This window comes from Chaetomium globosum, genomic scaffold (assembly GCF_000143365.1).
Source record: "Chaetomium globosum CBS 148.51 scaffold_1 genomic scaffold, whole genome shotgun sequence".
Classification (NCBI taxonomy): Eukaryota; Fungi; Ascomycota; class Sordariomycetes; order Sordariales; family Chaetomiaceae; genus Chaetomium; species Chaetomium globosum.
The window spans coordinates 1,716,518-1,727,981 of NT_165976.1; the positions used below are offsets into that span (position 1 = coordinate 1,716,518).

Here is an 11,464-nt window from a genome sequence, read left to right on the forward strand (position 1 = left end):
GCTTTCGTATTTTAGGAAACCTACCTAGGTATTCTGATTTGTAAACGAAGGCAACCAAACGCTTCCATCACAGACGACCAATGGGTGAAGGTTCACATCATTACGCGCCGCATTCTCGGATAGCAGATGGGAAGCCATTGCTTCTCGCAAGAATCGCCCCGAACAACATAGTAGCACAACCGGCTGCCCCTCCAAACGTGGAATGCGAGGGACAATGCAGGCAGATAGGGCTGAGTTGGCCCCCAAATACTGCTCCCACGGTCCTTCGCCGTTATTCACCGCCCAACTCACTTTAAGTTCGATCATGTTTCCTATGGACGAGAATGAGGAAGTATTTTTCTTGCCGCCTAAGAATACCAACTCTCGAGATGGAGGCTCAGTCCGGAATCCCTCAAGGAGCCGGGCGAGCGAGGTGAGCCGGTCCGGAACGGGACGCACATCCCGGGATTTGAATTCAACCGATGGTGCACGTACGGCTGGCTGTGCCCTGCCATTATAGACCCCAAGGCGTCTCGACATCAAACCTGTTTGCGTAGTCCATCAATAGGAGGCTGTACCTTGGGTCCAGATGACCTTCCTTCCGGTGTGCTGCAGGGCTTTTACCTGTACACCATGATAAACCTCCCACTATACCATGGTAGCTGAAACTAAACACCTGACCACTGACTCAACGGTTTATCCAACTGTGGTGTGGCACATAGGAGGCACTCTTCCAGCAATTGTCGGACGGATGTCAAACTTCCATCATGTTTGGCCCCCTCCCAAGGCTTTCTGGAGAAATGCCATCTTTCCTGGTAGTAATTGAGCCAATGTATCGATAGTTTAAACTTCCCATCGGATATCTCTATTCTTCCATACTCCCGGAGACATTGTATAAATAATGGACGGCATTGTATCCCTTCTAACGACGGTCATCACAACCGTAAGATAGGCATAAATCATAGTAAAAGAAACATCCAGAATCTTTAGAAGCACATCTTATTTTGTTTTTGGAATGATATTGACGGCGTTGTTAGAGAAGTAGAGGATCCGCTGAAACGCCATGGGATGGACAGAATCTGAGCGCCTGTGAACGGCGGAAAAAGGCGGTTAATACCAACAAATGATGTAATTGGCGGTTGGGCAATGGCGAACTTGGAGGGAAAGCCGATATTGATGCCTTGGTGTCAATCTTGGTGCGGCAGGGGAGTCACTTGGTTTTGCAAGGCACACCCCCCCTCTCGACCTTCCATGTCCCACCACACCCAGAATCTTCGGTCTACACTCTCGGCCAAGGCGAGCAAGTACCGGTACGCACCGCTACATTTCCCAGAGCCGCAACCGTACAAACGTACAGACACACATAGTCGATCACGTATTCGGGCGGGACGGCGCGCGAGGGGCGCGAGACGGGGGTGAGGGCTGATCCTCGAGGATTCTCTCGCCCTCCGTTCCGCAAGGGCTCGCCGCGCCGTCGGCATTGTTGCTCCTCGCGGGGGTCATGTCCGGCCGGCCCCCGCCGGAGACGACTTTCGAAGATACACTTAGGCCTTACCTCGAGAAGCATCGACCGGCCTCAGCCGCGTCCCTACCTCGCGGCAACCGCCGTGCCCCCCTGATGAAGAGAGAAAGGACTGCGATAACCAGCTTGAGGTCACATAGGGCACATAGGGCACATAGGGCACAGCAGCATAAGGACCTCTAGGGGGCCCTTCCGTTCGAAGGGAGGTCGCACAAGAAGTAAATAGGAACAGGCAACCCTTCGGGTTTCCGGGCTGTCCCCGCTGGCCCCTTTCCCTTTGTGTGGCGTAAGCGTAGACTGACCCCCTTTGCTCGCCCTGTTTACTGATTCCTCCCTCGACCATAGAGCAATCTTTACCGAACCACCCCCCCCCCCTCCCTCTGCGAGAATAGATAAGCCTATCCGTCGACCGACGGCCCAAACAAACAACAAGTCCAGAGCCAAGAGAACAGCGCAAGGGATGATACATGGCATCGCCCCAATAATGTAATGTAGTAACGTAGCGCGGCGTGTCTAACACCGCATCATAATATCTAGTAACATAAGAGCGAGCAACAGCAAGGTAAGTAGCCGCAGGCGCAAGCAAAAGCAAACTAGCCACCCACCCACCCACACCCGCCGCTTTCTCTCAACCCATCCAACCAGCCAACCAACCCACCAACCAACCAAGCCATTGCAAGAGGAGGCCCCAAGAGACAAAGAAGAACCAGGAGCTGTGTGTATAACGCGCAATGCCATGCAAGAGGTGCTAGAAAAAGGAAGGCTGAACAAAAAATGTGGTATCATCATCCGTTCATCCATCCGTGTGTCCGTCTCAACCATGAACCGAACCAACCCAACCCAACCCAACCAACCAGCCAGGCAGGGAAAGGAGAGGGGTCAAAACGTCAAACCCATACACAACAACACCACCACCACACACTTCCTTCTACGCCCTTCGTCTTTTCCCAGGTAACATCACTCCGTACGCCTCATTAGGTACCCCCAACAAACCCAAACCCCCGTCATCACCAACCAAACAACATCACCCTTCAAACACCAACACCCACCCCACATGCACCCACCCCCTTCTTCTCCCACCCAAACCCAAACCCGGCATGCACACCCCTATCACCACAACACCGACCCCAACTCACACACTCCGCCGCCTCTAAACACGCCGACTCATAGCCGCCGTCGCGCCCGCCGCAGCAAGATCCTGCTTAGAGACCGCGCCGGCCAGCCCCGTCGCCATGCTGCCGCTCACGGTGCGCGCCGACGCCCTGGGCAAGCTGCTATTGCTCAGCGAGCCGGGGACGCCGCCGCCATTGAAGGTAGAATTCGCGCCGGTGCTCGTGCGCTTAGCGCCGGTGGCGCCGCCCGACGTGACGCTCATGCCTGACACCCGGCGGGTGCCCCCCGATGAATGCTGGACGGTCGATTTTGTTGCCGAGGGCCCGTAGGCGGCGGCGGCGTTGTCGCGCGACCGGAGGGATGCGGTGGTCTTGGCGGCGGCAGGGGGTTCGGGGAGGGGCCGCGGGGCGTTGAGGCTGTTGATGCGTTTGCTGGGGGAGGAGTCGCGGATGGCGCGCGGGACGGGGACCGAGGTCTTTTGGCCGGTGATGTATTCGTGGCGGATGGCTTCTTCGGGCTTCATGCGGCGGTCGGGGTCCCAGCGGAGGCAGCGGGCGATGAAGTCGAGGAAGGCCTCGTCGTCGCATTTGAGGACTTGTTGGAGCGTCTTGGAGGATGGGCGGCGACGGCGGCCCTTGGAGGAGACGGTGAGGCGCGGCTTGCCCATGCTGTCAAAGAACAACTTCTTGCGGGTGGATTTCTCGATCAGGTGCTTCTCTGGCGGGCCAAAGACTTCCATGATGCATGCCAGCTGTTCCTGTTCGTTTTCGCCGGGGAAGATGGGCACGCCCGTGTAGAGTTCGGCTAGGATGCACCCCAGCGACCACATGTCGATGGGCATGCCATAAGTCATGCCCAGAATAACCTCAGGTGAGCGGTAAAACCTGGATTGGATGTACGTATATACTTTCTCGTTTTCGAAACAGCTGGAGCCGAAATCAATGACCTTTAACTCCGTGTGTAGAGGATGTCTTAGAAGGATATTTTCCGGTTTCAGATCACAGTGGATGACTTTGTGTTGCTTGAGCAAGTTGAGAGAGCTGAGCATCTGCTTCGTGAACCTGCGGATCATCTTGAGTGAGAAGCCCCGGAAGGCATTTGACTTGATGAATTCGTAGAGATTCATGTCCAGGAGTTCGGTTGAGATGCAGAGATGGCCACGGAAGTAGAAGCTATGGGTAAAGTTCACCATGCTGTGCTTGTTTTGCGGGTCCTGTATGCATTGTCAGTTGTGTCAACGAAGACGTCACCTCTCACCGTGGACGTACCCATTCCCGTAGTTTCTGCAGGATGTTCACTTCAACCAGAGCCTGCTGATGGAACCGCTTCTTGTTACGGATGATTTTGACCGCGACAAGAACACCCGTCTTGTGGTCGATGCAGCGAACCACCTGGCCGAAGCTTCCTTTCCCGAGCACGTCAATGATTTCGTACCGGTAGGAAAGGTGATCTCCAGGCACGATGGTGTAATCCCCACGCTCGTCGTCATAGCCAAAGTTGGGGCTGTCGGATTGCGGGTCTCCGACAACCTTGGCCGCATTTTGCGTGCCGCAAAAATAGACGTCCTTATAGTCCACAATCTCGCCCCGTTCATAAATGTTGAGTACGGCAATCCGAATCGCTTCCTGGGGGCTGACGCGCTCTTTGGCACTGGCACGCTTCCGGAGCGCATCCAGGGTACGGGCTGCTAGTTCTGTGTCCTTGCGACGCATCCCGAGCTTTTTCATTTCGTCTTCGGCGATTAGGTCGTAGTTGTCTAGATCGCCGGTCCAAACATCGTGGTGCCGTAGAGCGGCGGTCGAGGGCCTAGGTTTCAGAATCCTTTGTACAACCGACGAATTGTGAGGAATGGTGGTGCGCTCAGAAACAGTACCGAGCGTCGATTCCTTCTTCGCTCCGCCATCGTCACGACCGCGCTGGTTTTGCGCCACCACGGCATTCAGGCTTGAGGCTGAGCTCTTCCGTCTTCTTGACTCGAGATAGGTTCCTGTCCCGTTAGACTTGGTTGACGGAGCGGGGCTGGGGGGTTTGGCGGCCGGGAGGCTGTTCATCGTCGCGGATGCTGGAATGCGCGGGGGTGGCATGGAGTCGTGTTTGACGGGCTTGTCACCCTTCTCACCCTGCGGTTGGCCGCCGCCGTTCTTAGAGGCACTCCGCTTCCACGATAGGCTTAGTTTCCTCCTTAGCGAGCTCATGGAAGACGGAGTCGGAGGCTCGTCTGGACTAGAAAGCGGCGGCGGGGATTTGGCTGGCTTCGTCTTGACGGGCTTCGGCGCTCGGGGCCCTGACGGTTTGGCGTGATGATGGGACGAGGCTGCGGTATCGGGAGCGGCGTCGAGCGGAGCGGTGAAATCGCCGCCTGTTTTGGACCTCTTCAAGAATGCCGCTTCCATGTGGCCCCCCTTGGGCAGCGAGGTGCTGAGGAAAGGGGAAGGTCCCGACCTTGGATGCCCGTTCTTAATGGCTATGAAAGAATCGGACGAGCTCGCCGGTTCTTGTTCGAGTTCCGGCGGTGATTCCCGTCTGGCTCGGTGTACCGAGGTACTACTCCGTAGGTGTTGAACGTCAGAGCGTTCCTCGAGCCTCGCCCTGGAGAAGAACCCGCCTTTCGAAGCCGTCATAGGCGTTGTCGGCGTCTTCGCTATCTGTCTTGACGGGGGTGGCGAAAGGTTCCTCTCCGAAGAGCCCTGTTCCTGGAGCGCGGCTATTTTGGCCGCGGTCGGAGTACTCAGCGGGCCTAGCGTAATCGGCGGAAGCCTTAATGGTTGCAATGACTTCTTGGACTGTTGCGCCGCCGCCTTCGTTTCCATATCCAACTTGGAGGTATGAACCGACTTGCGGTTGCTCGGCCTGCGCTGGATCTTGGCGGACGGACCTTCATTGTACGCCGCGGACATGCTCCCAGTCGAGGTGCTGTGAATGCTGCTAGCATCAAACGCCAGGTTCGACCTGCGCTTGTCCAGGAAGCCGGCCTCGGTAAACGTCTCTTTCGGCGATTCGTATGCCTTGGGTATCGCGGGGACCGGCGGAACATACTCGTCATCGTCATGGCTCGACGAGTTGTGGGTGGAGAGCGGCTTTGGCGCGGGTAACCGAGAGCTAGCAATTTGCGAGTTGCGTTGTTGGGCCGATGCGGTAGATGTCCGTACTGTCGTGCTGAGGCTGGCATTGGAGGCGACCGAAAGGCCAGAACTGTACGACTTACGATTCAAGTCCGGCGTGGTCCGGGAGGAACAGGGCGTCGAGATCTTGCGAGGAAGCATGGAGGGAGAGCGAGATGCGGAGCGGACATCGGCGGACAATGGCGGCGGGTTTGGAAGGCCCGGAGCGGGCGCCGGGCTCTGGGAATGGTGTAACGATAGCCGCTTCATCCGCCTTGTGTCGGTGGGGCTGATGGTTCTCGCGCCGAGGCCCGTCGCATGTGGCAGTTGGGGTACGCCAGGCATCACCGACACGCGCTTCCCAGCGACCTGGTTTGAACCCTTGGCGGCGCCTCTTGGTGATCGAGGCAATGCCATCGATATGTGGCTGTGGTCTAGCGACAGGGCGTTGGTATCTGGGGACAACATGGCCTGGCTGGCTCTGGCGGGCGGCTGCACAGATCGCGCCTTGGCACTTCGCGAACTGGCCTGAGCCCGCAAAAAGTCCCCCGTGGGACGGCCCCCGCCATCAACGGAAGCTCTCGATGGAGGCTCCAGTCCATTCCTATCTGACAGCGATGTCACGCTGGGTCTCCGCTTGCGAGGTTCATAATCGCCTCGGAGCTCGACATCTCCGGTAGACTTCCTAGGAGGCTTCGCGATGCTGGCATTGGAAACCGGGGGGTAGTGGTTCTGGCGGCGGGAGCGCATGGCGGCCGGGGCGGTTGGGGCATTTGGTACGCCGGGGTTGGTCACGGGCGCGGTGGATGTCAAGCTCACCTGTCGGCTCGAGGTGCTGGGTCTCCGGAGAATGGAGCCGGTTCGCGAACGGGTGATAGCGGGTTGCACAGGGGCATGGTTACTCGTGGCCTTCCGCGTCATGTCGGGACGTTCCACCATGTTGTGCCCTGCGAGGGCGCTACCCCCCAGGATGGGCCCTTGACCGGTCGGCGACGGGAATTGGGTCAGCTTGAAGTCTGTCGAGGCAGACTCCAAGCTGCTTTGCAGATCGTCAAAGCTAACCGAGGGAAGGAACTCGAACGAGCTGGCGGGATCGGTCACGCCATCGGGTAGGCCATTTCTGCCGCCGAAAGAAAACAAAGAGTGGTTGTTGGAGGACGAGGCGCTGAGCATCGGAGCGTCGGTAGTGGGCGGGTGGAAAGAGCCGATCTTGGTGGGACTGGCGTTGCGAGACCTCCTATTGCAGAACAAAAAGCAACGTCAGCGAACTCGTCGCACAGGGACATCGGGTACAGTTCAGAGGGGTGGGTCCTGATGACAATGACGATGATGGATGGGAGATTGGAATTGAGCACTTGTTGGGTAATGGCCTAGGTACCTTGGAGGAGACTGGTTTTCCCGTCTGGGCCCAGCGGGAACGAGGCGCTCTCTGTTCATAGGGGAAGCGCACAGCGCGAGATGGCGGTCAGGGGGAGCAGCGAGGCTCAATGAGCGCGAGCCGGGATGGCAGCGGCAATACGACGGCGAGGAGGAGAAGGGGGAAGAGCGGAGGCCCGGCGGTGTCGGTGTCGGTGTCGGTCTAGTCTAGATCCACGGCGCAGAGTCCGACCCCAAATTCCAAAGGGAGTTCGACGTCCAAGGCTCAGTCCGGTCAGGGAGCTGAGAGCAATCGGAGCGTTACCTCATTCCGTAAGCGCGATGCGAGAATCGAATGTGTCGAGGCACGGTGTTGAATTTGTGGGTGGGGAGGGAGCTGCGGTGCAGCCCGGAATGGCGTCTCGCGTTGCTCGTCGGTTGTCGGGTCGCCGGCAAGGCGTGAATTGGGACAGAAACAGCTTTCCAGGTTGTCATGCTGGGGTTGCAGGATGTTTTTGGCGGTGGGTTGGTGGGTCCTGGTCAAGGGTGGTGGCAGTCTTAAGCGGTACCTGAACGGTACGCGACAGGCGCAACTCAACAACCGCATTTTTCACGGGGCAACAGGCAGACCCCAGGTGCCCAGAACCTCTGTGCCGGTGTGGAACGTGCGTTCAGGGGCCTTGTGTCTAAGTGGGGTCAAGAACAGGAAGACCAGCTTGCAGATCCAATAACTTTAGAACAACAGTGCCGTTTCGGAGACTCGAAAACTCGAAGACTCGAAAAAGCGGACATGAGAGTCAAAAGCAGAATGGCTGGTGTCCTCGCCGGTGCTGACAGCAACCCTGCGCGTCGGCCCGTCTGTCAGTTTGTGTAATACCGCCACGTGCAGCAGAACACCATCTCCTTGCATGTTGCAACTATGGACCTCCATGTTAAGTCGTTTCGTTGTCTGGTCGTACGTTGCGCAACCCATACAAGCCTCCCTCCATACCTTACCTCCACTAGTCAATCTGGACACACTGTACTATTACTGGCCGTATCAGAGCGGAGAGAAAAGGAAAGGTGGTTTGTTCCAGCTCCGAGAACGCCCGTCATCCACAGCACGGAAAGCGTCCCTGGAAGAATATGCCAACACATCACCACATCTGGCCACAGAAGGAGCGCTCTCTGAGCACTGACAGTTGCAGTTGCAGGGAAGACGCAGGGCCAACGGTTGTTGGCGGGGTCCAGTCTGCAGATGCATCACGGCTTGGCATGGCCAATCTCCAAACATCGAAGGCCCTCCCTGCTTTTGATATGCCGAGTAATGGAGCCATGAGCTCCGACTATTCTTTACAGAAGTAGCAGAGCTGTCATTCGAGGAACTTGCCAAATCTGCCAGACATCAGGGCATCAGTTCATTGTCAATGGATGGCTCTGCAAGGCACTGGCAGATTACTTGGCCCGTGATTGTTTTGTTTGCTTAACGGGGCCCTATTAAGGTATGGATGGCTTTGGGATACGCGTGCCTAACCCTGGCCTTTGTCATGCGGCAACGGGATCCCGCATCTTGAGTTATTGCCGGCCGCCAAATCTCTAGTTAAAACTAATCTCATGACAATTTGAGTATTTGTCAATCTGACGGCCCATTTTGCTATTGAGATTACTCTTTCTTTGAAGAATCCAGGGCCGCTGCTGGCAAAACAGACTGATTATCTTTGGCAATGGATCTGTCTCAGTCATCAAAGTTGGATCAGCAACAAGCCAATGGTTGCCATAATTTCGCTTCAAGGACTCGCATGAAGACGACAGAACAAGGAAATGGTTAAAGGCAAGAGATTAGAGTAAATTTCGGGAGCTGAAACGGCCCGAAATAAGGAGAAAAGAGGGTGGAACCTGCAAACAACATGGGAAACAATGCTCATCATATACATAGGTACTGCTTCTACACAGCAACTATCCGCGGCTTCTCGCATGCAACAAGACCACGAGCGGCAAAGCGGTGTTGAGATGGGTGTTGTTCAATTGTTCAGGGATGAAGTGGAGGCGGAATCGCACGGGGTTGGGTGCCGTCACTGCCCCGCCGTTGCTGGCATGTGACACTGGCATTGCGCTGCGGCGCTGGCAGTTAGTTAGGCCCTCGGCCACTGCCGTCATGGACGTCATGCATGATCACTGATTCGACGGCATCTTGGGCAAGCAGTTGCATCCCACGATTCCATCATTAGTTATTGAAAATCAACGGTATTCGCATCAACCATTTCATATTACTTCTAAATACCCGTTACACCGAAGCGCTTTCGTCGTCACCGCTCTAGGCGTTTTACCTTGAGGAAGAGCGACGGAGGGAGGGCGTCTGAAGGGAATAACTAAAGACGGGAACACTGAGATGAGACATGAGGTGGTTGGGTTGCTTGGATAGATCAGACGACTCAAGTCATGGAGGACTATGCAGCCAGTTTTCTAAACGTCATCGAAGAAGCGGCGAATCCAGAATCCGAGGGCCACGAAGATGAGGGACAACACGAAGTGGAAACTGCTGACACCGCCGACGCCACCGTCGATGCTGCTGACGCAGAGTCGGCAAAGAAGGGGAGGAGGGGCTTGCGCAATGGCATCTTCCGCGCTGCCAACATTCAGGATAAGCTTTTGGAAAAGTGATACCCGACCCCCTCCAACCCCAATAGTTTTGGATCTAGGCTAAGACTGCTCCCGTAGGCTCGTGTCCCAAGTAATGCCTGCGGAGGAAGGACGTGGTCATGTCCCGGATATCTCCGGCGATGACATACCCTTTGCCAAACGGCCAGGCTTTTCGCTCCCTCTCATGACCACCAACTTTAGACGGTTCAATGCCCGCATCGGCGTCGTCTTCAAGTTTCAGGCCCGAGCATTCCGCCTGCTGTCCTGGCGCCGGCCGACTCACACACTCTCCTTCCTCGCCGTCTACACCTTTGTGTGTCTAGACCCCTACCTCCTGTTCGCCCTCCCACTCGCCATTTCCCTCTTCGGCATCCTAGTGCCCTCCTTCATCGCCCGCCACCCAGCGCCGACGCCAGACGCAGACCGCGTCCGGAACATGAGCTATTCCCCACGAGGCCCGCCCCTCGCGCCGGCGCGCACTGTCAAGCCGACCAAGGAGCTCTCGCACGACTTCTTCCGCAACATGGGCGACCTACAGAACGTCATGGAAGACTTCAGCGTCGCCCACGACAAGATCGTCGCGCTGGTTGTCCCCAAGACCAATTTCTCCGACGAGGCCCTCTCCTCAGCCGTCTTCGTGCTCTTGTTCGCCGGCTGCCTTATCATGCTCATCGCAGCCCACCTCCTCCCGCTCCGCGCTCTGGCTCTCGTAGGCGGATGGGCAGCCATCTGGTCGGGCCACCCAACAGTAGCCAGGTTGCTGCAGCAAGCGAAACTCCAATACCTCGACGCCCCTCCATCCCCTGCCTCAGCAGCAGACCCCGTCCACCACCAACACCAACAACACCAAGACCCAACTAAACCCCCACCCCCCAACAACAAGAAACACCCCCTCCTCACCAACCCCACTCAAACCCTCCAAACCCTCATAACCCAAGACATCCACCTCGACACCTCCCCAGAAACCCGCGAAGTCGAGATCTTCGAACTCCAACGCCAGGACCTCCCCACCACCACGGGACCCCCCTCCTCATCACCCTCCCCCACCCCCGGCCACCCCACCTCCTCAACCTACCCCAACGAATGGCAACCCTGGCTCTTCTCCCCCTCACCCTACGACCCGCTGTCCGCGGCACGACTGGCCAACGAGCGGCCCCGCGGCGCGCGCTTCTTTGAGGACGTGCTGCCGCCCCCGGGGTGGGTGTGGAGTGAGAAGAAGTGGGCGCTGGATCTGTGGAGCCGCGAGTGGGTGGAGGAGAGGATCATCACGGGTGTGGAGGTGGAGACGGAGGGGGAGCGGTGGGTTTATGATATGTGGAGTGAGCGGGATGCGGGTGGCGGTAGTGGTGGGCATGGAGGTGGTGGCGGTGGTGGGAACGGTGGGCTAGAGGCGGGGGAGGGGGATGCGGTGGTTGTGAGGGATCAGCAGCAGCAGCGGAATCGGGAGAGGATGGGGACGCCGGGGTTGAGTTGGGAGGAGGGTGAGGAGGGGATGGGGAGGCGCGGGCAGTGGAGGAGGCGGCGGTGGGTGAGGTTGGTTAAGCGGAAGGGGGTTACTGCGTCGGGGTGAGGTGTGACGGGGATCCAGGGGTTGTTCTGGCCCGTCCGTTGTGACTAGCTCGTAGACAGGCTTATTACACCTTTTTGAATTGTGATGATCCTATCAAATCTTCCAGCAAGCATTGATATGTAAAACACTACACTGTAAAACAAGTAAACCGAGCAAAAAACGGGAGTATTTTCCACCCGTAAACACCAACACCGAAACCCTTCG

At 57.2% G+C, this 11,464-nt stretch overlaps 3 protein-coding genes across 3 annotated transcripts; 1 reads left to right on the top strand and 2 right to left on the bottom strand.

Annotated features, from left to right (window-relative positions):
• Nucleotides 1-2,651: 2,651 nt before the first annotated feature.
• CHGG_00567 (uncharacterized protein) lies at nt 2,652-4,809 on the bottom strand (the record flags this gene model as incomplete). Its single annotated transcript, XM_001219787.1, has 3 exons — nt 2,652-3,827; nt 3,883-4,601; nt 4,734-4,809. The coding sequence occupies 3 exons, from the start codon at nt 4,807-4,809 to the stop codon at nt 2,652-2,654; spliced, it is 1,971 nt and encodes a 656-aa protein (XP_001219788.1).
• Nucleotides 4,810-5,179: 370 nt separating this feature from the next.
• On the bottom strand, nt 5,180-7,401 carry CHGG_00568 (uncharacterized protein; the record flags this gene model as incomplete). The annotated part of the gene is made up of 3 exons (XM_001219788.1): nt 5,180-5,351; nt 5,651-6,952; nt 7,397-7,401. 3 exons carry the CDS (start codon nt 7,399-7,401, stop codon nt 5,180-5,182), a joined length of 1,479 nt encoding a protein of 492 aa, XP_001219789.1.
• Nucleotides 7,402-9,489: 2,088 nt separating this feature from the next.
• CHGG_00569 (uncharacterized protein) lies at nt 9,490-11,260 on the top strand (the record flags this gene model as incomplete). The annotated part of the gene is made up of 2 exons (XM_001219789.1): nt 9,490-9,707; nt 9,769-11,260. The coding sequence occupies 2 exons, from the start codon at nt 9,490-9,492 to the stop codon at nt 11,258-11,260; spliced, it is 1,710 nt and encodes a 569-aa protein (XP_001219790.1).
• Between the last annotated feature and the right edge of the window lie 204 nt (nt 11,261-11,464).